The sequence below is a fragment of the Podarcis gaigeae genome, assembly GCF_964106915.1.
Source record: "Podarcis gaigeae genome assembly, chromosome: 6".
Lineage (NCBI taxonomy): Eukaryota > Metazoa > Chordata > Lepidosauria > Squamata > Lacertidae > Podarcis > Podarcis gaigeae.
This window is the reverse complement of record NC_139682.1, coordinates 50759336-50785071: the sequence shown is the minus strand read 5'-3', so window position 1 is coordinate 50785071 and position 25736 is coordinate 50759336. Positions and strand designations below refer to the sequence as shown.

The 25736-nt window shown below is 41.9% G+C and overlaps 1 protein-coding gene across 2 annotated transcripts in view; it reads left to right on the top strand.

Moving 5' to 3' along the window:
- Nucleotides 1-25736, top strand: part of ERI3 (ERI1 exoribonuclease family member 3) — a 196160-nt gene that overhangs the window by 17729 nt on the left and 152695 nt on the right. For both annotated transcript variants that reach the window (XM_083742554.1, XM_083742555.1), the window contains exons 2-3: nucleotides 7236-7504; nucleotides 22153-22269. In XM_083742554.1, the coding sequence (XP_083598680.1) occupies nucleotides 7236-7504; nucleotides 22153-22269 (386 nt within the window). The remainder of the gene's footprint in view (nucleotides 1-7235; nucleotides 7505-22152; nucleotides 22270-25736) is intronic.

Below are 25736 nucleotides of genomic sequence, written 5' to 3'. Positions count from 1 at the left end.
GCTGTGTAGCAGCCTTGGTGCCAGGGCTTCCCAGTAGCCCCTTGGCAAACAGTGTAGTGCAGCTGGGAACATAATGCAGCATAAGTGGTGCCTTCCTGGGTCACACCATCTAGCTTAGTATCAGAGCTCAATTGAGCCAGAGTTTACCAGGACTTAGTCCTGCAACCTGGTTTCTGTGCCAGAGCTTGGCCCTGGAATATGTGAAATGGGATATTAATACATTTGAATTGCTACCTTCTGCCAAAGAAGGGAAATCTCCTAGCCCCTGCAAGCTCCAATTTCAATACAATATTGCTTCTGTTCTACAGGGATATCAAAATACAAAACATAATTAAGCTTTAAGTGAATCTTCATGAATCTTCTAGGTAGTTATTTTGGTCAGGTAACTTTCTAGAACAATTGGAAGTGCCAAGTTAAAATCACCTACAGTGTGTGGAGGCTATCATGGGTCTCAACTCTGACCGTTTTTTTCACCCACCCACCCACACACATATACACACTCTCAAGAACCTGTGCCTTCTATAGCTAAGATATTGTATCCTCTTAATATTTCTAGCAGTCTATTTTTTATTAATTATTATCACATCATTATTAATTAATAAAGCAGCCAACTGGAATGGCTCATTACACCCCAGTGTTGCCATGTTCAAATGTAAAATATTTCTGAAATACTTTTAAATTATCTTCAATATTTTATTGGATTGATATATTTGTGTTCTAAAAAGCTTGTCTCATTTATTTTGAGGGGAGTGGGTGAGTAAATTTCTGTTACTTACATAGTACCTCAACCTCAGGCACATCTACATTATCAGCACCTTTCAACATCTGAATCAGATATAATTTTCATTTTTCTTATCTGTGAAATTTCTAGTTTCTTAAATGTATAAAAATGCTTAAAATATGCACATGCCATTAGTTCCTTTGGCATGTTCCATCAATGTGGGGTGTGTAACTGTACATGTTGGTTCCACATACAGGCTTTGTGCATAGGGCCAAAGATCCAAGAAGGGGCACCATCATCTGTATAACTGTATGTGTGAACATGCTCAATGCAATTGGAAACCCTCCACAGTATGTGGAGTGCCTACGTCTATACAGGGTAGGCAGCCCTTCTTGTGCACCTACCTTTATGAGTTGAGGATGGGGATAGGGAAAATGGGGTGCATTGGATGTGAGACTGGCAGTTGCAAGACTCCTCTCCACATGTTTAGTCTACTTGTGGAGGCAACATCTTAAAGGAGCTGTTGATTAGGCACATATGGTAGTTTTCTTTCCGATCAATAGAAAAAATGAGAGGATTATTTGTATGATATACTAGTGACCAAGAGCACAGACAAACTTGCCCTGGGTGCCAGAATGTCTTGAGCAAACTAACCCCTCCTCTTTTTTTAAAGCATTCTAGTATTTCATAAGAAAAAGTTACCAATGGCAGGAGATGAAATCATGGACAAGTTTCTATAATCTGTAATGGTCTATAAATGTCTTATCTTGCACTCCTCCAGGTGGATATTTCCCGAGTTATTGGGTGTTTGAATGTTGTACATTTTTCCATGTCACACACACTGACTCTGTTAAAGTACTTCATGATGCCAAGCCATATTTTATAGCAACATGGAGTAGTAATAGTTGGAGAATATGTATTAAATATTGACATGACTGGCCAGTTGGGATGGTTTGCTCAGTCAAAGGTTATAATCTGACCCTTGACATGCAGGAAAAACGTCATTCTTACTGTGTGTTTATCTAGATGACGTTTCATTTTATTTCTTAATGATCTTTTGAAAACTCAGAAGTTCAGCTTTCATTTATTTACTGAAGAAATTATAGATATTGAACCTGTGACAGGTTGAAAACATGAAATGATGCTTGATGAAGTTGTGGAAACTACATGAGTGAGTTTCAACTGGATTTTCTGTGGTTGGAGGATAGGAGTCCAGGTCCCTGAATAGTTCATTTTCCTTCCCCATGACTCATAATGGGGAGATAGGGAGGGAGGGAGGAAGGGAGGGAGGGAGGGAGGGAGGGAGAGAGAGAGAGAGAGAGAGAGAGATATCTAGTTCACGTGTCATGCTAAGCCAAATCATGGCTAAGCTCTAATGTGTCAGCTTCTGGAGAGGAGATCTCAGCTGCATTGCCTCTCCCCAGTTCCTCTGCTGTGCCATGCTGTGCTAAACCATGGCTTCTCTTGTTGTGTTATCCAAATCTTGGCTTGTGGTTTAGCTCTCCTGGACAACTGACAGGCTATAAATCAGTGTTTCTCAACCTTTTCCCGACCATGACCCTCTTCCGACCTTGTTTCCTTCCTGTGGTCCCCCATCCTACTGGTAGAAAGCTAACCATTTAAATGTTTTGTTTGTAAATAGAACACGTTTTGTTTATAATTTTTATAATTAGTACAAAATACAATTACATAAAAATTATACTATTAAGTATTTCTAGATCAATGTGACCTTTGTGCTTGATGACCAGAAACAAGCTTTTTTATATCTTGTTCTATTGCTGTGAGGGATAACCGAAGATCACCTCTGTCCATTATGTTAAGGTGATTCTGCGTTAGGCTGCATAAATAATGTGCACAACTGAAATCTCATTCTACCAAATACTTCACTTCTCCGTTTTCTGTTTTCTTTTCTCAGTCACTTCTCTGTTTTCTTCACTTCCCTCTGTAGCCCCCTAGTCTTGTGCCGTGCCCCCCCCCCCCCTTTACGTGATTTTCACCTGTGGCAATCAGCACTTGAAAGGAATGGTGAAGACACTTGAAAAGTGTTTGGAAACTCTTCTTTGCAGCAGCTTCATCCCCACTTTAGAGATCGCTGGAGCACTCTTTAAGGGAGTGGGGAACATTTGGAAAGAGCGCCTGTTTTAAGGCAGACCCTGCAATCCCATCTGAGCATGGGAGGGTGGGGATTGCCCTTAAGCAGGTGGTCTTTGAAGCACTGCTCCAGTGGTCTTTAAAGGGAAAGGGAGGAGACTGCTTCAAAGAGTGCTGCAAAACATCACCTGTTTATTCATTGCTGTGCAATGGAGCAGTCTCTGCCAGTGCTGGTGGCCGACTGGCAGTGACTGCTCTGTTGCACAGTGATGAAGACAAAATTGGGTCTACCTGCTTTTGCTGATTCTTTGGAAAGCTTGCTCCATGCTGATCCTTTTTGGAGGTTGAAGGGATCAGGGCAGAGCATGCTTTTTAAAGGAAGTCCCTCCCACCAGCTGATGCCACCAGCAATATCAGCTGAAGGGTGGGTTGGTGTTGCTTTGAGGGAAATAGTGTCATGGGCCAAATTGCACCAGGCAGGCCCAAACCAGGTCAGAGTTTATACAGGTTACAGAACATACATGTTTTAAAAAAGAATATGACACACAGATTTTGTTAATGTTTCTTATCCTCCCAGCTTGGACTTGGGATCCTACACACACACCCCTTAGTCAGTATCACACCAACTGTTCAGAATCAGAATGGTATCTGGGGACTGATGCCACTTTGGGGTCTGAGGAGATGCGCATGAACACTGAAATGTAGTTTAAAATGGCGTATGAGCTGGCTTCTAGGAAAACAACTTCTTCAAAGTTTGGGGCTGTTATAGAGACAATTACTTCTGGGATGTTATTGCTGCTTCCCTTCTCTAAAGTAGCTTGTTGAGGTCTGAATGTCAGTATTGCCATTTGTGTGCTCTTTCTCATGGGCATTTCTTAATTTCATCCAACTCCTCCCCTCTGAATCTGTGCAATGAGTCCTGGCATTTGCTTTAAAAGCAGTACTTCAGAACTTGTGAAGTTAAATGGTGATGAAGGAGAATTTTTCTCAGCCCATGTAGAATGAATTCCCTTAACCCAAAAGGAACCACAGTCCTCCTACCCCATGGTATATCTTAAATCTGGAAGCCGGAGCAGGGCTTCCATATTAGAAGATGGATATCCAGACAGATATGAACCCTGACACTTCTCTTTCAAGAAAATAAGCACTGGATATGTGTGATTATTATGGACTTCTGTCCTTTACTTTTCTTCCATGACTGAAATTCTTCTCCCTTGAGGATGGCAAGCTCTGGTGCAGGCTTCATATCTAAGAATATGAAGCAAAGCAGTTGTTTGTGGAAGCCTTACACATGAATAGGTTTGGAAGACATCCCATCATCTCAATGCAATAAGAAAAGTATCAGTTAAACTTGTTTCATGTTACTGGCTGGGAAAGGGGCAGTTTGTCTTAGCCCCTGTACGAATCACAGAGCTAGATTCTAAAATAGGGTTAATTGCTCATGCTCATGAAAATTTATGTGTAAGAGGTGTATATATATGAAATAAGCATGTGTGGCTGGGTGCTGGGTACAGCTGCATGCATTTCTTGGATATATTTTAATATTTGATACAATGGCTCTTCCTGTTCTGTATACTTCCCTGTACAGTTGGCGAGGGCCTGGGTTTTGCCACAGTAAAATATTAGCGAAGCTGTTTTACTCCAGAGCATTACATCTGCCTGATAGCCCTACAGCTACGCAGCTTGGCAGCTTTGAAGATTTAAAAGGCGTCTCTCTCAAATACATGTTACTCTATGATGGGTTGGAAGTGACTGTTACTAACTTCTATTTGGCTGTAATGTATTTATTAATGACAATAAAAGGCGCTAGATGGAAAGATGGTAGTTATGGCAAGGAACCTCTAGGATAAATATAATGTTAGGCTACAAGGGCAGCTGCTTATTATTTTTGTAGCTTAGCTTTCCAGTTTCCGAGGCTTGGTCCATTGCTTTATGGAAGCAACATCTTTCACTTCTGCCATTTCCCCTCTTCTCTCTCCCCCTCCCCCGGTGCTAATGCACCACAGTGTGAACCAGCCTATTCTGTAAAAATCTCCACTTGCAAAGTGGCCCAGTCTTTGACCTTTCTGTGTGCATGTGAGTGCATCTCTCTAACCAAAAATCCTTCTGTGTGGGAAGGTTATAAAATGTGTATTTACCTGACCTGCTCATCTTCAATTATCTTCTAATCTGGCCCTTCACTGGTCTCCCAGGTAAATACAGCTTTAGTTCTTCTTTAAGGCATATTATTTACCTCATTAAGTGTGTATTTTGGCACGTGCATTATTTACCTGATGGACTAACGGGTACAGAGGAGCAGTTGGTGTCTGTTATATAAATAACCCCTAATGTTTGCAAGGGACTCTGCCTCCCGCCTTTGTGTTTTTGGTGGAAAGTCTTTTCTGTTCCACCTAATGGTCATCAAAGGGTCTTTCCTGTTCCTGCTTGAAGCAGGAAGATGTGAATAATGTACATACCAATGGAGGGCAGGTCTAAAGCTTTGCAGTTTTCCACCGCAAGTAGCCTCCATCAGCAGGAGGGAAGAACTAGCACTAACCTGCCAGGGCCTTTGGGGATGAACTTTATGGCACTGTAAGACCTACTGAAAAGCTATGGATTTAGGTAGTGTGTGTGGTGCTGGTATTGTGTCAGTATTGTTGGGTCTAGTAAGGGTGACTCAGCCAACCTAAGATGTGTTCTTGGTCTAACATACTAAGGTATTGAATAATTTCATCCTGCACCTTATGCTAGTTTTGAGTATAGACAAATGATTCGAAGGGTCTTAAAAGTTTAGGGTTCTGTTGTGCAATGGAATTGCCCTCTCCTCTGTTCTGCAGTGTTCCCCAATCTGCTCCAGAGGTTTGGGAACCCCCCCCCCCCCGAGCATATTTTGGTGGCACACAAAGAGAGGATGGGAAAGTGTCATTGCACTAGTGAAACTCTGCTCATGCATCATTGGATTCAACTCTGTTTCTTTGTTTTCAGTTTGAGCTTTCAATATGGGAAGCTGAGTGTGCTTCTAATCCTTGCTCAGTATTCCAGGGTACTATATTATAGGAAACCTCTGCAAGGCAGTAACTTTATCTTGGAGATCCATTTAGGAAAGGTGCTGAAGATCAAGCATCTTGAAAATGATTTTTTTGGGGGGGGGGGGCTCAGTGCCATGGTCTTAGGTATGTGTAAGCAGGTCTCTTGTGGTCAGAATGAGTTAACAGGTGAAGCTTACAGTTGGCTGTCTTTAGACATCTGTAGTATAAGCTACTGCTATAGAAGCTGCACAAATATGGTGCAAGTAAGTAGCACTGAAGGTAGTCACTGATCAGTATGATTTAAAAGTTTATTAATCATATGTATACATAGTTTACAGTGATGCCAAATAGCAGCAAAACTTTTTAAATCAACAACAACCTTGCTCCTCCAAGGAGTTCATTGTATGTACATAGTCTTCCCTGCATTGTATCCTCTGAGATAGGTTAGGCTGAGAGATTGTGACTTCTTCAAGGTCACCCTGTGAGCTTCATACTCTAGAAGGGAGCTGAACATGTGTTTTCCTAGTTTATGTGCAACTCTACTCATTCTACTCCCCCCTCCCTTCTCCACAGCACTGGACGAGCCCCAGTGGCTGCTTACCTGTGCCTTGCGAGTGGCAGGGGCTGGTGGTGGCGGACCAACAGACGATGAGCGGTGTGAAAGGGCTGGCTCCAGAGAGGGGCTGCTTAAAATGGTGCTCAGCCAACCACGGCTCAACAAAGCCCAGCCCCCTTCCTCCTCTAGGCAGGGCGGGGAGAAGCCTGGAGGAGGGAGGGAGGAGGCACCACCGCGGTGTGTGTGTGTGTGTGTGTGTGTGTGTGTGTGTGTGAAATGGCACAGCATTAGATCAGAATCCCCACGCCAATCCACGCTGTGGACCATTCGCAGGCTGGATCCAGAACGCAATTGGGCTGGATCCGGCCCCTGGGCCTTAGTTTGCTGACCCATTTGCTAGTCCATTTGTCATATCCATTGTTGAGTCTGAACTGGACCAGGCATAGTAACTTTTAGTGTTGGCTGCTTATAGTTACTGTGCTCACCAGATGCTCTCTTAGCTCTAATTTTGTTTTTTGGTAGCAAGTATAAAAAAAGGGTTTTGGGGGGCAGGGGTTAAGCATTTGGGAAGGGAGGTGTATAAAGGGTTTTTATTTCTCCTGCTGTTTTATTGAACTGCATTATATGATATTTTAATGATTTGATTCTTGCATTTTTATTGTTCTAGTTATTTTGTTGTTGCTGTGGATCCTTTGTTTCAATGGCAGGGTGTACGTATTTTAAATAAATATTATTTTAATAAGAATTAATTTCCATCTCTCCACCCAAATACTTTACTGCCATCATGGAAATACAAATTTTGATCTGTAAAGTGTGTATCTGGGAGTAACACCAGCTTCTTTCTCTCTCTTCTCTCAAGTTCCAGATGCTGCTAGGTGTTCAATGGTAGCACTTGTCCGTACCACAGCAGCAAGGCTTCACCTCAAGTTACTCCCAAGAGCAAGGAATACTCTGTGCTCCCTTCTGCGGTTTTTTCTCCAGCGGTACGGTTCCACTTCAACCGGGAAACTGGCGTCTCACGGCTTTGCTTCCATGGCAGCAATGTCATCCTTTCCCCCGCAGAGGTATCACTACTTCTTAGTGCTGGATTTTGAGGCCACATGTGACAAGCCGCAAATCCATCCACAGGTAATTGTTTGGCTTTAGTATGTCTAGTTTTCTCCAGGAGACCTTCTGTTTGGCATTGAGGGCTTTGCAATCTGTGTCTTCCAACGTGTTGCATCTGAAGAGTAGTTGTTTCCTAAGCATTTTTCTTTTCCTTTTTTGAGATATCTGTATCTCACTAGCAGATAATGTAGAATCTGGATTAGAATATTCAGATCTTAGGCTTCCTCGTAAGCTCACACTTTGGCAATCCACTCTTACACCCTCAGTTCCTCATCTTTAAAATGAGAAACTACTTACTACACAGAGTCATTATGAAGACAGAAACATATTCTGCATTTAAAAGCGCTAGAGAAATTCATAATAATTTGTCATATGTTTTCCCTTTGTTCACTCCTGTAAGTTGCTGATCCACCTCTTTGTTTTTCTCTTGGCATGAGAAGCTTCATGATGCATTTTTTTATCGAGCCTTTCCTCCTAAGAAAGCATGGACTCTGGAGGAAAGCTCATCTTTTCTAAGTTGTGATACTGCATTTATTGTCCTTTACACTGCCTGTGTTCTTTTCAGTGGGAATAGCCAACTCCCCTAATTTGCAAGACAGTGAAACGGCTTTGAGTGTGAACGTATGCTGGATTTGACAGAGGAGCTGGAATTACAGCACCTCAAATTGTTGACTTTCCCTGTTTGCATTTTTCTCACTCAGTGGTAATTATGAAGTCCAATGTTCTTTACCACTTTAAAAGGTACCTTCCAGCTGTTCTGGGCCTCTGGATCAATCTTGATTGCACAACTTGCTTCCGCAATTTTGCTTAGAATTTACCATCCTCGTGGAAAATACATCTGGAAACATTGCGTAGGCTCCAATATTGCCAGTTGGGTCTGTGTTTCTATGCAACACATACTTAATATTCTGCAATAAAAAATTAAAAAATTATTAAGAAAGTCAATTTTTTTTGTTTGCTCAGGTTACTTGATTAAGAGTGCAATCTGATGTGGGGAGGAATGGGGAGTGAAGCGGTGGATGGTCCACCACTCCCAAACCCCTGCTGGCATGGACAGTCCAGGATGAGAGGTGGGGGGGCATACTTACCTCTCCCCGCATTCATGGTTGTCTATTTTGGCCAGCGCCCCCCTCCCCGGAAGATCTATTTTGAGGCTTGTTTGGATGGGAGGACCATTCCTAGGGGATGCCCATTGAATGGGAAGGGGCCTGGGATCCAGTGATTACAAGGCTGCCTCAATTGCACTCCTGCCCCAGAACACCCTCTTTGGGGCCCCAATGCTAACTACTGTCAGTGGGAACACTGCCAACAGTAGATAAGTGCTTTTTCACTGGTGTAGTAATGGCCTCTGCAGTAGATGTGGCCCCAGCCGCTGGAGCTCTTTTCAGTCAGCAGAGGACACGCCACATCCCCACAGTCCTAACTCCCAGGTAGCAAGTTGATCTGGTGCTAGGATTGCTCAGTAAGTCTAATTAAAAATGGTGGCATTTACAGTTTGGGAAGTTATTCTGGCAGAGCAGTGGAAGGGAAAGAAACACCTGGGATACTCTGGCAGTATGAGTGCAGGTAGACCTAGGGAGATGCGTTAGTTCTTTCCTTCATGATCACCAGAAGCCCAAACAATATGTATCCCTTCTGGTTTCCCCTTCTAAATGCGAATAATCCAGCATTATTCACAGCTAAGCAGGGCAAGAAAATTAATTTAAAAAATGAAAGTGGAGATTCTCAGGATATTGCATATGACTGTTATGTATTATGCAGCTGAGATTTCTATACTGTTATGGCTATGGAGATCTCTAGTCTCCCTGCTTAATATTTTGAATTGGAAAGGGTTGCTAAATCAAAATGAGCCCCCTCGTCAGCATGGTAATGAACACTCAGGATTGTGGGTTTCAGTAGAGCCATGTCATCTGGCTGTTTTTAATTCAGGTTTGCAGTTAGAATTGTGAGCCGATATGGTTAGTATATTATTTCATTGGGCTGACAAAGTGTGTTTCTTCCAATATGCATTAAGCATTCAAGTATTTTAAAGCTATCTTAAGCACTTTCCTCCTGATTTTTGTTTTATTTGTTTGTTTCTAATGGGATCATAATGCTTGAAGGGGGTTGTGGTGGATCAAGGGCCCACCCCTTTTGTATTGTCCTCTTACCTAAAGTTATAGAATACTAATGTGGGTGGGGCTTGCTTAGCTTAAATGGGTGGGGGGGGAATTGGAGAGTGGGGGGTGTAGATTTCATTAAGGTCCCCTCCTTCTCATTCCTCAATAATTGGTGCCCTGGAGAATACTGGAGTGATATTCACTGTAAATCACGCTACCATCTTCAGCCTCCTTTCTAAGCCCTCTTCTTACTTTGTTTCAAAGAGTGTTTTTAATCTGTGTCTCAGTTCTTAGAGAAGATGCCGCTCAATATTAGCCATCTTGTAGATGTGCCTGCTTTTATGTTACTTTGCTGTGTGAAGAGGAACAACAGTAAGCCCGAAACTTACATGGGCATTACATTCTGGGGGTTGTGCCTGAAGCCAAAATTGTGTATAGTTGAAACCCACTGGGTTCAGTGGTGGGTGGGATTGCCAAAGTCTTTTTTCCTGGAATCTTGGCCCCTTTCTGCCCCGTATTATTATTATTTTTTGCCACACATTCAAAGTTGAATGTGCACAAGTTAAATGCACATACGTCACAGGCTTACTGTAACCTGAAATAAACTGGCTAAAAACAATCTTCCAAAACTCCTGTGTGTCTGTGGGAAGGCACGGTTGATTTTTTGAGAGTAATTCTGCAGGAAAACCTTAACTTTTCTCTGGCTATTTCCTGTGCACCCAGCCTTGGGTGCAAAGTCCTGTCAAAGCTGTAAATTTGCTCTAGCGTGTCCCTTTGGACTTGTGTTCATTTTGATGCAAAACCATGATGCATGTGAAGCTATTTTACAGCTGGTAGTAAAAATGGAGCATGAGTGGAATACTATTACTACAACTTTAAGGAGCTATGCCCCCCAAGTCCTTGCTGTGGAATATGTAACAATATGTGCCGTTGCAGCTTGGCTATATATTTTGTGGGGAAGATAGTGCATTAAGGTTGGACGTTATTCAATTGGATCTTTTCATCAACTGTGCCCAGGGCTCACCTGCACCATGCATTCCTTTGCCCAGGGCTGTCTTGCTATGCTTTTTGTTGGAACCTGTAGAGACACTAAAGAGACTTTACTCAAAAATATCTTACTAAAAATGAGAACTTGCTCTGTGTGTCAAAGTTATATATCTTTACTTGTGTGCATTTAATGTGAATATAGAGAGGTGCTTTTGGAGAACAGGCTGATGTGTAGATTAGCTAACCTATGCTTGCAGAATCCTTTGCTGAAAATTATTTAAAGAGCTTCATTTTAGAGCCCTGGACTTCAGGACAGATTGAAGAACAGCAACACCTGAACTAACCAGCCATTGCCCTTGTGAACTTCAGCATAAGAGGTTTAGCTTCAGGGCATAACTCCAGGTTTATTCTGAGAAAGCCATCGTCTTAAAAAATGGAATGCAACTTACTCCCGATGGCTTACACAATGAGGACCAGGAGTTGTGTTTGGGACCAGTCTGTAGGATCAGAACGATAAGTCAGAAATAAAATAGAGGGCCAGGCACGGCAAAGCTGGGATATGGAGCAAGTAGCCTAGAACCAGGGCTGTCCTGCCCATGAGGTGAAGTGAGGAGGTGCCCACATGGGCAGCGTACCTGCCTTGCCACCTCCACCACCAGCAGAGAATCAGCAGCTGCACTGGTTTTGATTCATTCAAATAAGATAAAAACAATCACTGGGTAATTTCTGTATTATAATGACATCTATAATTAAGACAACCAAAATAAAGATGCCAAAAAAACTGAAATTAAGTTGGTCCACAAAACTGGTGCTAGTAAATGCACTTTAGGAGCCTACAGCAGCCTGGATTAAGTTCAGTTCAGAGCGGGCAGGGACTTCCTACCAGGCTTACAGTTGACTCCCTTTCTTCTCCTCTAGAGGAGGCTGGCAGCAGCAAAAGGGAAGGGCTGGGGAGAGCAATGCTGGTTAGTCCTCTTTGCTCAATTCCCAGGTATTCCAGTTGCTAGTGCTGGACCTACTTCTCTTCCATAGCTCAGTGGTAGAGTGCTTCAGGTATGGCTAGGTGGACTGATGGTCTGACTTGGTATAAGGCAGCTTCTTATGACACACAAGGCCCAGTGGCGGAGCTTCATGCTCCGGCAACGGGGGGCGGAGAGCAGGCAAGGGCGGGGCTGGCGGGTGTCCTGGGGGCATGGCACGCCGCCTGCGGGGGTGTGACGCCCAGCACGGGGGGGGGGCAGCCATGATCACATCCCACCGGGATTGCGCTGCCGGGGGCGGTGCGCTCCTCCCCTTCCTCCGCCAGTGACAAGGCCCCACCTTGCCAGATCCCTGCGGGGGATCTTTGAAAACAGCGTTCACAGCTCCAAGTTTGTAAGAATCCTTTGACATGGGCTACTAGTGCTTACAAATTTGGTTAATAGCTTAAAATCTGCAGTAAAAGAAAATGCTCAGCTCCAGTAGCAGAAAAAGGCAGTGTCCAATGTATCTCATCTAGTGAGGGTGTATTTAATTTTTTTTTTGCTTGTAGCAGTGCTACTTGGTTTAATGTTTAATTAATGTAACGTTGCTACTAGTGTAATTGTTCTATGTAACAATCTTCAAGCAATTTAGTTTTTACAAAGGCAGCAAAGTGCCCCAAGAATTCCAGAGCCATGTGCTCTGGAGGTACTCAGATTTATTTCTTTATTATGGCTCTCACTAATGGTCACCGAAATTGACATTTCTTGTTACATCAGTAGCTTTGTGTAGTTGCATTGTAGTGTATACAGTCTGATGGGTGGCATTCTTGATCATAAGTCTAAGCATGTGTGTCCCTAGATTCTTTGCCTTGTCTAAGTCTATGCCTCAGGCACATGCACTACATTCTTTGGAGTTCAGAAACCTCATACAACCATTTCGTATATGTGGTAACTACTTGAAGTTCCTGCCCGCTAGTTCTTTTCCTGTGACAAGACAATGGTGTACAGACAGTGCCATATATGGAAAACCAGGTACCAATGTAGCATTTGTTTATTGACATGTGACTTTTGCTCTGGTGGTATTTGCATGGAGCGGTTAGCCAGGGACAGTGAGCTGGCATGTAAAGGAATTTCAAGCAGCTAATACACATCCAGTGGTTATATGAATTGACTCGGAGACATGCTTTGGTTCATACTGTTTTCCTGACATTCAAGGTCATTAATATTATTTTCTACATTACTCTGGTTCCTCCATTTCGCTTGCACATTCCATTTTATGACTCTGTCACATTCCCACATAAGAATAGCCTTGCTAGGATAAAGGTAGCAGTTTACTGAGCCTGGTATCCTATCTTAAACAGTATTCTCCACCATCTGCCTTAAAGCAGGGATGACTAACTTTTTTGGTCTGAGGGCCCCTTTCACCCTTGACCAACACTCGATGAGGGTTGCGTGTCAGTGGTGGGTGTTGTGGCCACACCACACTCTTTCATACACAATCTTGCTTGTACATACAGGCACACAGCCTCTTCTCAGTAGATCTGTGCAGATTAGTTGAGGAGGGGGTTATTAACGAGTGCTATGTCTACTTCCCCCCCTTTTTTACTAGAGCTGACAAAATCTTCTTGTCTTCTGGGGCCAGAAGAAATTCCTTGGGGACCTGTTATCAATTGCCGGAACTGGGGGTTAGCCATTCCTGCTTTAGAGGAAAGAAATATGTAATAGTACAAGAAGTGCCTGTGTCTCCTCCTCCTCATCTTCTTCTACTTTTGTGATCTGTGAGTGCTCCAATTGGAGAACAGCCTTCACCAAAGGTGTCCTGGCTGCCTGTGTATGGGTATCCCATCTACTTCAGGGGTAAGCCTGAAGGCTGGATTTCCTCATGGTCAGCTTTTCTGGAGTCAACATGCCAGTATTGCAAAAGTGGGTGTGGATGTGGCACTTACATTAGTGCACCAGGCTACATTTTAGTCACACACAAATCAGAGGTTTATGCAGGCAAGCAAGAGGCATTATCACAGTTGAAGGATACATTCCAGCCAGGCAGAAGTATTTGTGGAGGGAGCATGACCTGGGGAAGAGCCCTGAGAACTGGATAGAGAGGCCTGTAGGACTGCATTCAGCCCATGGGCCTGAGGGTCCCAAGCTCTGCGGCATTCTGTCCATATTAAACTTGTTTCTTAATACCTGTTGAAGAGTCATTCTTGATTCCTGCCTTCTTTCTAAACATTTTTAAAAATTCAGATTTTGTCTCTTTGTTTCCAGTGTTGGTTGAACTATACAGATTGGATTCTTCACCTAAGGCAACCTGTGTAGTCTTATAGGCCTTTGCATAAAGTTTCTTTTTAACACTTCACCCCTGTTTCATTTATGAAAAATTGTATTAATTTTAAACTTGTGAACTTCAGCTCACACTAAGTAGTATGGTTTGTGATTCAACAGTGACCTCAGTGGATGGTTACTATACTGCATTTTGAGGTTCCTAAATTTTTGAATGATAATGATTTTGTGTTTAAAAGGGGGTGGTAGGAGTAATAAATTATTACTTGGCCTTCTCCAGCAGGTCCCAGGGCAGGTTTCAACAGTTTGAACTTCAGACTTAAAAACAGTTAAAACAAACTACTGTACAATTATAAGGAATAGGATGAATTCTAAAAGCACACACCTCAAGTATCAAAGGCCAATGATTTACTGCAGAGTGAATGTAGCTAGATATTATGAAGAGTGTAAGGGCATCCAAATCATAGATATCTTGTAGAATTGGACTTAAGAAGAGGAGATGCTTGGGACACAGTACTTTAAGTTAGTATGTTAAATTTAGGATTTATTAATGGTGTGAAATGGCAAAGGTTATGAATTGAAAAAGTTACAGGGGAAAGCATAGAATTCAGAACTCGGGCAGCAGAAATTAGCATATAATTGTCTTTGTCTGGTTCATTATCTCATGCCACTTTACTGTGTTGTTAAACCTTATTCATGGGACTTTTAAGCATTTATGTAATTGGCATTTTCTTGCTTCTCCTGCACATATACATTTGACAATTCAGTTAAATTTAAAATTCTATGTTCTGTGTGCATGTTGTTTCATATATAGTATGCATATTTATTTTTTGAAGGTAGCTGCACCAAATGTAATTTGGAATTGACTACTCTCTAGAAAGGCTTTTTGGTATACCTGATTAACATACCGGTTTAAGTATTTCAAGACAGATGTGTTGAGCTGGAATGGCAATATATGTAAATGTGTGTTGGAATAGTTAATGACCCTTCATTAAACTAATACAGTAGTGGCTTTTCTTTCTTGTAATGAGTCTGTGTGGTCAGTTCTGTAGAATTTTTGAGGGTGTATTTGTGTGTCTCTCTGTGGGGTGGGGGCAGACGGCTGTTTAGCCATGTTGTCCATTACCCCTGGAGGCCAGTGTAGGACTGCTCAACTCAGCCAGCTCTCATTAAAATAATAATTAAAAATTCACTAGGCCAGTACTGTCCACATGCTGTCCCTTCTTCTAATTGCCTTTGAAAAAAAGATGGGGGATGGTACCCCTGCCTTCTACGATCTCCGATTCTTCTATCACATCTCTTACTCCCCCTCCCCAACTTGGAGGCATCAACTCTCATCTGTCAAAGTGTAAATCAGCAATTAAAACACAAACAGCAAAATGCCAAAGATGACCTGGAGCACAAAGCGACTGACAAACAAGTCCGGACAAATCGGCGGATAATTTATAAGCATTGCCCGAAAATCTAATTATTTGGCAATTCGAATTTGCAGCCGGCCAGGGCTATGCAATAAATTTAACCCGCCATAAATTATTTAGGAGCAGCCTGTGGTGTAAATCAAAAACACAAGTGTTTGTTTAAGAAACAAGCTCCTTGTACATAAAATGACTTTTTCTTGTCTTTTTCAAAGAATAGGAGAAAAACTGTTGAATGAAATGAGCTGCTGCCGCTGAAACTCTGACTTCCTTCCTCTCTTGGAGGTGCAAATAGGATGTCTTTTAAGTAAGGAACGCTGCCCTTTCTCTTATCAGAAACATCTCTTAGCGGCACTGGGCTTTTTTTATTGCAGGAAGAACAGTCAGCTCTGATTTTCCCGTGGCATCTTTCATTTTTTTATATTTATTTATAAAAATGGCAAGGGCGGTTGCGGGGGGCAGAAATACATTATTCTCAATTGCGGTTTTTTGAACTGAATAGGGTAATCTTATCCACTGCCAATAAATTTATACTGATCTTTGAGTGCTTCTTGCCCACTGCTCAGATAAACATTTGAGAGTCTGAATGTTTTTGTGGGTATTTTATTTCTGTAATCTAATAAGGTCCTCCAATATTGTGGACAAAGTGTTCCGCTGTGGATATCGGTGTAATTCTTTTTGTTGTGTTCCCAAGTCAAGATTTCTTCAGAAGTTGTTTAGGTAGTTAAGCTTGTAGCTTTTCCTTTCAGCAAGAAAGCTCACAGTTTCTAGAGCCTTAGGTCCCGTCCCCCCCTTTTCCTTGTCTTAGCGACATCATGCTAAGGAGGTTGTGCTTTTTTTTTCTTTAGGAGGGTGGAGTGAAATATAGGGTGGGTTTATAGTGCTGAAATCACAGGCCCTCATGAATTTTCCTAATCCCTTGGAAAGGGAAGTTCTTTTAAGTTTTCAACAGGCCAGTTGAGATTCAGCCTCCCATCTGTTTCTTGACGACTTTTTGTGGGGTAGGCAAATTACATAAGGGGGCTGCCTGTGTGTGCATGTGCGTGTGTGTTTTCCTCTGAGGGTGGTGGGTCAGAAACACTTCATGGGCTGCCAACTCCTTAGAACGCAAGTACTGCAGACTTTTGTGTTCAAAATGATTTAAAGCAGGCATGTTTGGTAAGAGTATTTATAACTTTTTTTCCTACACACACTGTGTGTGTGTGTGTGTGTGTGTTGAGCTGATTTTTAGTGTTTCTCTTATAGGTTAGAATTGCTATGAGAAACTGTGTTCCCACCATATAAATGCAAATATGTTTGTGCATGAGTTGGGGCTATGTGCAGACGTTTTCAAATCAAGTAATTGTAGACAGATTTCATAATAATGGATAGAGAGAATTAAAAAGATTATTATTTCATCACCAGCAATTTGAATCCTTGCCTTCCTTTTTAGTTAGATCGTGACAGTGTGCTTTGCAGACAGAAACAGGTTTCGCTCTGTTTATAGTTTAAGGGAATGGCATAATAATTCCTTGAGTAATAGTTGTAGTATTTCATGTTGTAGTGAACTTGTGCTGGCATTGTGGCAAGTTCACTACAACATAGTGCAAAAATAGACAGTGCACAATTTGGGCATACAACAGTTATTGCTTGCCTGGAAAGTGCAGTGTGATGACTAGGCTCAGTGTTTGAGGTGCTGGTGTCATGGGGTTCTTTAAGCAAATGAGTGTCATGTCCTGGATTGCTAATCTGTCAACAGTGGGCAAAATCTGAGGCTTAATGCAGCGCAAAAGACTTTGCAGGGGGTGGGGATTTCATTTGTTAGGTCGGAGTTTGGAAGAGAGGTGGTATGGCCAGAACACAGATAATATTCTGCTGATGGAACGTGCCTGACTTAAGTGGCATGATTCACTTAAAAAAAACAAACAGGAATGCTAAGAAAGAGAGTGTTTAAATTGGTGAAAAGGCAAAGGTGGATTGAACTTCCAAAATATGCTTTTTTTTGTACTTGCACTACCAATTTGGTTCAGTCAGAAACGTTCTTAACTGTCCTTGTACCTCATGTGGTGGTACTGTTGCAGCACCAACTCCCTTTGCTCAAGCCAGGTCAACCACGTGAACTTCCAGCCTCTCTCTGTTCTTCTTTTCCCATCAATTCTTTGTGAATTGGGTTGACAGTGTGAATGTATTCTGGTACTTGAAAGCTGGATAAGTTGCCAGTCTGTGTCTATGTGCTCTGAAACACAGCCTGTTGTTTGTGTGTGTGTAAGTGCTTACCATTTCATAATAGCTCCTAATGAAATTCTAGATCTGTAATAACATTTTGGCTATCTAAAACAAACCATATGCTTGTAAAAAAAGTGGAAACAGATCGGCTTTAAGCCATAAATTCTGGGTAATGGAGCGCTTTTTCTCCCTCTTTATGTTTGATAGATATTTTTGTTTCTGCAGGAATGTCAGCTCCTAATTTCATGATGTATCATGGGTTTAGGAAAATGGAAATTAATAAAGGCGTAAGCTGAATGGCAGCTTTAAAGGTCCCAACACTTGTCTTTATTAGCAGGATGGACAGCAGGCTCCCCAAATTCTGCTGTGCTTCAAATGGAAGTTTTAAATGGAAAGTAGCGCAGGGTGTCGCAGGTTACATTTCATTGTGGGGCTGGTTAACATTGTTAGTGAGCAGTGGTGCTGATTTCATAGGGCTGGTATCTGTTGTTGTAGATACCGGTGGAACAAACATTGTCAGACATTAGAAGAAAAAGTCATTGCGCTCTCTCTCTCTCTCTCTCTCTCTCTCTCTCTCTCTCTCCCCCTCCCTCTCTCTCTCTCTCTCTCTCTGCCTCCCCCCCCCCCCCATCTTTGGGATAACAGCCTTTTGGGAAGGCCCTTTCTGCTCCTTTCAAGAAAGCCAAGAAAAGGAGGTGGGAAAGTAAAGCTGTTGTATTTTTCCTGAGGGCATCTGATTTTTTCCCTGTCAGTCTTTTGTAGTCTGATAGTTTTCATAGGCCAGCAATAATTTGGGCTATCATAAAAATTTTCAGACTTGTTCATTTTATTTCCTCCAGCTGTTTTAAACTAGCCCTCCTGAAGTTGTGCTGCTTGCCTGGGTCTGTCTTCCTTAATGCCTAAGATCATCTGTTGTCCCACGAGCTGATCTGCTAGGTGTAGTAGAAGAGAGAGATTTAGGCAGGCCTGATGCTGTTAAAAGCCCTATCACTGACAGACCATGTCCACTTCTTGCGGTGTGTTGCATGAGGCTTGTGGGTGAGCAGGGGGCATATAGCGTGGTGGGGAAAGGGAAACTTGAAGGTGGGGTGTATACCCATATGTTGTTTCTCTACCTGAGGAGTGTTCCTTGAGGTGAATTGCACAGGATGAGGGGAGAGCAGGACGTTCCTGGAGAAGAACATCTGCCACTGACTACTTTCCCAGTCTTTTTTCTGCCCTCCTGTGAGCTAAGCCAGGGTTTTACTTAGCATGGTATCCAAACAGAGACTTGTGGCTTGTCTCTCCAAGCCCCGCAACAAACCCTGGTTACAGCTTGTGGTTGTATTGAAATAGGAGCAGTGACATGTTTCTGTTTAATACAATATATGCTATGTTAAATTATGTCAACCAAGCTCATGCAAATTTGTTATCAACTGCATGTGCATGTTGAGTAAATTGAGCAAAGTTACTAATGGGCATTATCAGCGCATCAGTTTTACAGGCATACTCTGCTCTAGTTGTGGGCATATGAATGCAGCATGTGAGCCTATAGGAAGACTAGAAAGCTTACATTCTGCAAGCCCTTAATTTTTAATCTCTATATTTTTTGGTGCCTGAACGCCTTTCTTAAACTAAAAATCTTTTGATTTCTAAAATGCCCCCTACCACTTTTTAAAGGAAATGCAGTGAAGTGCACCTTCTGTAACAGTTATCACTCTTCATGTAATTGCTGATCACTGAACAGGAATTTAGTGTGTGTTTATAGCAAGTGGTAAAATTGTACCTATTGAATTTTGTCCTGGTCATGCACTACCATTGTCTTAAAAGATGCATTATCTATTGTCCAGAAACAAACAAAAAAGTTGGAAGTGGCAAAAATCACTCCAGCCAAAATTTGTAAACTGCTGTAACTAAGGCATTTTAATCTGAATTATTTGAAATTTGTACAAATGCTCTGCCCTCATCATGGAGATTCCCTATACTAAAATTCATTTCATCTGACAAATAGTATCTATTTTTCCTAGTAGTATACTTTTCTTTGCTTTATAATAGCAGAGTGCTGAAAAGCAGTTACACCTTAACTTTACTCTTGAGTGTTTAATATCTTTCTGATTTTTTTTCATACTTTTAAATTGTAAATAGAAAAATTCTCCTCACTCTCCCTATCTCTCTACAGTTCCTCTCTACAGTGCCTCTGATATAGAGGGTGGTGTTGTGATACCTGCCTCTCCTAAATGTAGTTTGCAGGATTAGAGTCCTGTATTTCCTATGTTTTAATAAATTCTATATTGGTGCCCACCAAATAAAAGCTTGATACGAGTATTTACAGAATTTAAACATAGGTTCCTTTTTTCTTTATCTTCCTATTTTATTTTCAAAGGAGGATACAAAGTCAAAATCTTAAAGTTGTTTGTTGCATACATGTTGCTTTGTCAGCATACTGATGTCATTGCCTGACATTCATGGCCTCACAGGTCATGATGGGCAGTGGTGGTATGGTCAGGGCCCAAAAGCTTTGTTCAGCGCCTGCACAGCAGCAGTTGGCTTCTTAAGATGCAAATGTTGCCTGGCAGAGGAGCTTTTCTTTTTCTCTTTCGTCGTCTTTTCCCTCTTCCAGATGTTTTCAGGCAGTTTTTTGTTGTTGTTTTTAAACTAATTCTATTCATGTTTTAAAAATTTATGAAAGCACTAATAAAAATGTCAAAGTGGTAAAAATGTTAGCTTTTGCTGTGCTTTGATTAAATTTTGCAAACTGTTTTTGAATATTAAAAAGCAATTTTTTTTATTCTCTCTTTTCTCCACAAGTGATTTGAGAGGCTCGATGCTTGGCTATCACTCAGCGGGCTCATTTGCACTCCAGAGCCCCAGCATCATGCTTCTCTATTAAATAACGCAGACAAATTATCCTTTAAAGACACCAAGCAAATTGTCACTCCTCTTACATTAAACTCGGGAGGGGGTGGAGTGTGGAGGAAAGAGACAAAGGAGTTTATCGTTTTTATTCCTTGGGTGTTTTTTTTAAATTCCATGTGTATATTTTAATAATTGCTAAATCTATCATAACTGCATTTGCTTAAACTTTTTATTAACAAGCCCATGTAAATTTTTGATTTTTCAAATAGTTGAACATGCTGTTGTTTCTCTTTCCCTCTTATCAGTATAAATTTACCACAGAACATAATAATGTCTACAGTGTACAGGGTTATGTACATGAGTGTTTGTGTATATATGGATATGGTGTGTGGGTGGAAGATAGTCTAACATTTGTCTTGAGTTTCTGTGGAAGAGTTTCTCAAAAGCGGAAACCCAACAGGCTGTGCCTACAGTTCTAGATATTTGCACCTGGGACAAATGGGATGATATTGTGGTATGTGAGCTGAAGTTTATTTGTATATTTACATGCAATGTACATTTTTCTCCCTTTCCTCTATTTCATGTGTGTATCCTTAGGTTTAAAGCCCCCTTGGGTAGGAACTTGTGAAGCCTGCTCTTTGCAAAGTATCATGTAACAGATGGCCACATATAATAAGTAATGATAATATTTAATGCTAACAATTTTAATAAGATCTACAGAAATGTAGTAAACAGGCAATAGCAGGCAATAGCATTTTTTACTTCCAGAGCATCTCACGGAGCCAGTCCAGGAGAATATCATGGTTGATGGTATAAAAATAACAGAGATCAAGCTGATGAAGCAATGCCACACTCCCTTTAGCCCTCTCCCAGTAAAGGCCATCCAGTAGGGTGATCAAGGCTGATTTGTTCCCAAAAGCAGGTCTGAAACCAGACTGAAATGGGTCTAGATAATCAGTTTCATCTAAGCATGCCTGCAGCTGCACACACCATAACCCTCTCAATCAACTTCCCAAGAAAGGTGTATTAGAAACCAGTTGATAGCCAGACTAGTGGGCGCAGGGCGAACAATTTTAGGCATAGACACACTACTGCCTTTTTCACAGCAGCAGACACCACCCTGCCATTTAAGGCTTGGATCCACCTAGCCATGCCCTTCTGGCTAAGTTTTATTATCACTGAGGAACTGAGCTCAAGTAAGTAGTTTTGACGCATAGCCGCAAGCAACTTGTCAACGTCCTCAGGCTGCATCAACTGAAGCTGATCCCACAAAGCCCAGCCAGTTGTGACATTAGATACCTCATATGGTTCTCTACCAACTAGGGCATTAAGATCACTGCAAAGCAGAGTGACAGCTGACTAGCAGAGGATGAAGAGGCAGCAGCAAAATAGGCCTTCTTTGCTGCCTTTCCTGCCCTAACCAGTGTGTGGTTGGCTTCAGTGCAAGATTTTTGAGAGTGTTGTGGCTGCAAAAAATAAGTCCTGGAGAAAGGGATGCAGTAATAAATTGGACTAAATTTGCCCATCTGTGTAGAGCGGTGAGGTCCTTTGAGAAAAATCCCTTTGCCTTGGATCCGTCCAACAGAGCCATAACAGCAGGGAATTCTGCTCATGTTGCTGCAGTCTTCTGTGTTGCATTCAGTGACCCTCCTGAGTAGTTTTTTGAGGGGCGCAGGGGGCTCAGCAGGATGGAGGGGGCAGGAAATCCCCATTTCATTTCATTCTGCTTGTAGTTCTTCGGTTTCGATTTCAAGCCATTGTTCCCATCCCGACTACTGCTCTTTGTCAGATATTACGTGTACTTTCCTTTCAGTTGTAGCTTGCCTTTTAACTTCCCTGAATGTTTCTTAAAAGTAACATTTAATCTATTAATTTTCTTATTGTAGGAGATCATTGAGTTCCCCATCCTGAAGCTAAATGGTCGGACAATGGAGATTGAATCCACCTTCCATATGTATGTGCAGCCAGTGGTCCATCCACAGCTCACACCTTTCTGCACAGAGGTAAAACACTTCATTTTCCTAGAGTTGAATATTTCTTGTTGCTGCAGTTTCCCTGCAGTTGCTGAAATCTTAGCTTATTGTTTGTTTTTATTAGTGCACTAGAATGCATTCGTTAGTTGCTGAGATACTTGTATCATTGAAGTAGTTTAGGGAGTTTGATTTTTACAAAGCTAAGATTGATAGCTGTAACTCATTTTCTAGCTCTCCTCATCATGGAGAAATGGTGGAAAATGTTTAGGCAGTTTCTAGTACAAGCTTTGGAACTAGTGAGAATTTGCAGCAGGATCAGATTTGTACCTTAAACAGCCGTAGCCACTGACACCGGTTCAACATATTTTCCCCGGTTTCCTTATTGCCTTCCTGCCACTGTCCAGTTCCCATGCAAAAACTTCAGTTCAGCAGGAAGTAGTTTGTGCATTGATTAAATATGGCTGCCAAATTCAGGATGCATATAGATGTACATAATTTTACCAGTGAGCCCACTCTGAAGTGCGTGTAAAATCATTTGCTCCAGACTAAACTCAGGGGAAACTGTTTTTCTGATGTTCAACAGAAGCTGGATTTGCATTGCATTGATTGGCTGGCCCTTGTGCCAATCATGAAGCCACTTTCCCCCTCTCCTTTCTTGGAGCATTTTTTAAGAGTAAAAATAATGTTTAAAAAATTAAACCCTGGATTATGGTTTGCTGCAAGTTAGGAAAGGGAGAGGGAATTGCTACACATGAAAGGAAGAGAGGGGAGAGTGTATGCCATCAACTCTCCAGGCTAATTCATATAATGCTAAAACTTTGCTGGTAAGTCTGGTGTATTGGCTTCCTCACCAAAATAACCTAGTTATTTCCTAGTTTTAAAATGGAGAGGAAAAGAAGTGGTACAGTGAAATATTAAAGACAAACTACTGTACATCATGCTCATAATCTATTCAGTGCTGGGATCCTAATACCTAGATCAACTTCTGTATCCAAAACAGCAATTGGAAATGGCATGGGGGAAAGGGGAGGCTATTGCTCTAATGTAAGCAGAAATTCTGCTTGCAATTTTCCATACAAAATGTGGCATTTTGAGCAGATGCATGCATGGTATCATTTCAACAGGTGCATGTTATGTCTTTGCATGTTACTATGATGGGACAAGGTGAACGTGGCCCAACTTCTCCCTTTTGTATGACATTCAAGGGTATTTAAATCCTTTCCCATCTTCTGCCAGTGTTTCTAGCTGTCATGGTAGTGTCTAGTGTGGTGAATGATAGCACGGGCAGCAGGCTACACAGCTCCTGGGTCACCTAATGAGCCCCTTATTCTTCTGTTCCCCTGTGTATCCTCTCTCTCACCTCTTATTGTAAGCTTTTGTCTAAATAGCTGTGAACGGCAACCCTCCTCTATGCTTTCCCCAAAGCACTGATTTTGCTAAATGCTGGTAAAAGGCTTTGTCTCTGCACCTCTACTTATAGACAGTAAGCTTTATAGGTCTTTTTGTCTGCACAGAAAGGCCAGGTCCGATTATCTGATGGTACGCCAGAGACAAGTGCTTATGTAATCAGCAAACTGTCTCAAGCTAGAAATACGATGGTGTACGAGATAAACACCAGAGGAAAATCCATGCTGTTGACATTGTCTTGAAGTGTGTCTGGTGTGCTGCCCTCTTCTGTCTTTGCCATTTCCATAAGGGAAAGCTGCAGGGCTGGCCAAGGCAAAGGGAAGCATATGTGGCAAATTGACTAATTGCACACCTTTATCCAAATTTCTGTGGAGTTATCTGAAAAATGTGACTTGTTGCCTGGAGCACCGTGAGATCTATTTTACTGATGTGGAATTAAACAGAATTGTGAGTCTGGGCTAATGCTGTTTTTTTTCCTAGATAACCTAGCTCACAGGGCCAGAAATACTTTGTCAACAGAGGGATCTAGAAGACATGGACCAACTTACATAGTTTCTTTTTTCCATACTACACTGTACTCTTCCACAATGGCCTGCAGTGTAAGGTGTTCAAATTCTGGCTGCTATTAAAGCCAGGTGGGCAGACCGTAGGTGTTTTCTTCTTAGCCTGGGGTCAGGGAAGCATAAACCTGAGCATGAACTATTAGTTTTTTCATATTTTCAGCTGAAACATACTGGTGGTAATCACAAGACAGAAAGAGGGAATCTTGTGGGATTCCTAGAGCCAGTTTCAAATAGATTGTCTCTCCCAGGAACTCCTACAATTGTACCACCACCACTATCACTACCACCTTGTCCATGAGGGGGCATTCATGACTGGGAGATAGTTACTGTGAACTGCAGGGTCCAGAGTGGGCTTCTCTATGGGTGAATGCACTACTGCTTGTTTAAGGGCAGCAGGCACCACTCCATGGTGCAAAGATGTGTTCACCACACCCTGGACCTACCTGGTTGGGCCCCACCCTCAACTGGCTTTCACCAACCAGAATGGACAGGAGTCAAGAGAGCAAGAAACTGTTCGCATCATCAGGGTGCATAAACTGAAATTGATTCCAGAAAATATGGGAACATGTTGTAATAGACATCTCAACTGGACTTGCAGGAACAGCCATGCCATATACAGAATAGATTTGGATTCTGCTCCATGTCGCTCTATTCTTTGCAGTCCAGTTTTGGTTGTTAGGGATTTTTTTTCTCCCATAACACAGAAAAAGGAATGAAAGAGGCATAGAACGGTTAACATACACACTTATTTTCCTTTTCAAGAGTATGTGAAGCCTGTAGGCATCTGCTATTACCTAATTAAACTATGGATTAATATTAAAACAGTTTCAAGAATGCAGCCTCTCTAACCCCCTCTCTTCTTAAAATTCCACCTAATAATGACTTGATGAACTTCAGGAGTCCACCTAGAGGAACGTTGCATTCTGAAAATTAAAAATTTCCCCTAAAAGGTATATGTTACCATTCTAGGGATATTACTGCAAGAAAATAATTTTCCATTATGAGCTGCTTATTCAGCTAGTCAGGTATTTGGTATTCATTAGATTCAATTACAGTTTAATTGGAGTTTAATCTTTACACACACACACACACACACACACACACACTCCAATGATAGCCAGCCAAAGAAACACAAGCGTGGAATCCTGCTTGCTGGTGCTGCACCATGTTTTCTATCTAATATTATTTTTTATTTGTATAGCACCACCAGTGGCACTTACAACATAAAGAAATGGCAAGACACACATCCCTGAGAAGTCTACAGTCTAAATTTTGAATAATTGAGAAATGGCTTGTGGTTGTGGGAGAGGCAATAGAAGAGGGAGAATCAAAATGAAGTTTCTTGTACCTGGGCTTGGTTTTAGTTGGGAAACAGGACTGAAAGTGCTGGCTGGGGCTGATGGAGTCCAACAATATTGGGTGGACCACAGGCTCCCCATCCTAAAGACTGACCAGTTCACTTGCCTTATGTATCCCCACTATAGACTCAAACCATTTTACATTTAGTTGCATTAAACCAAAAAGAAT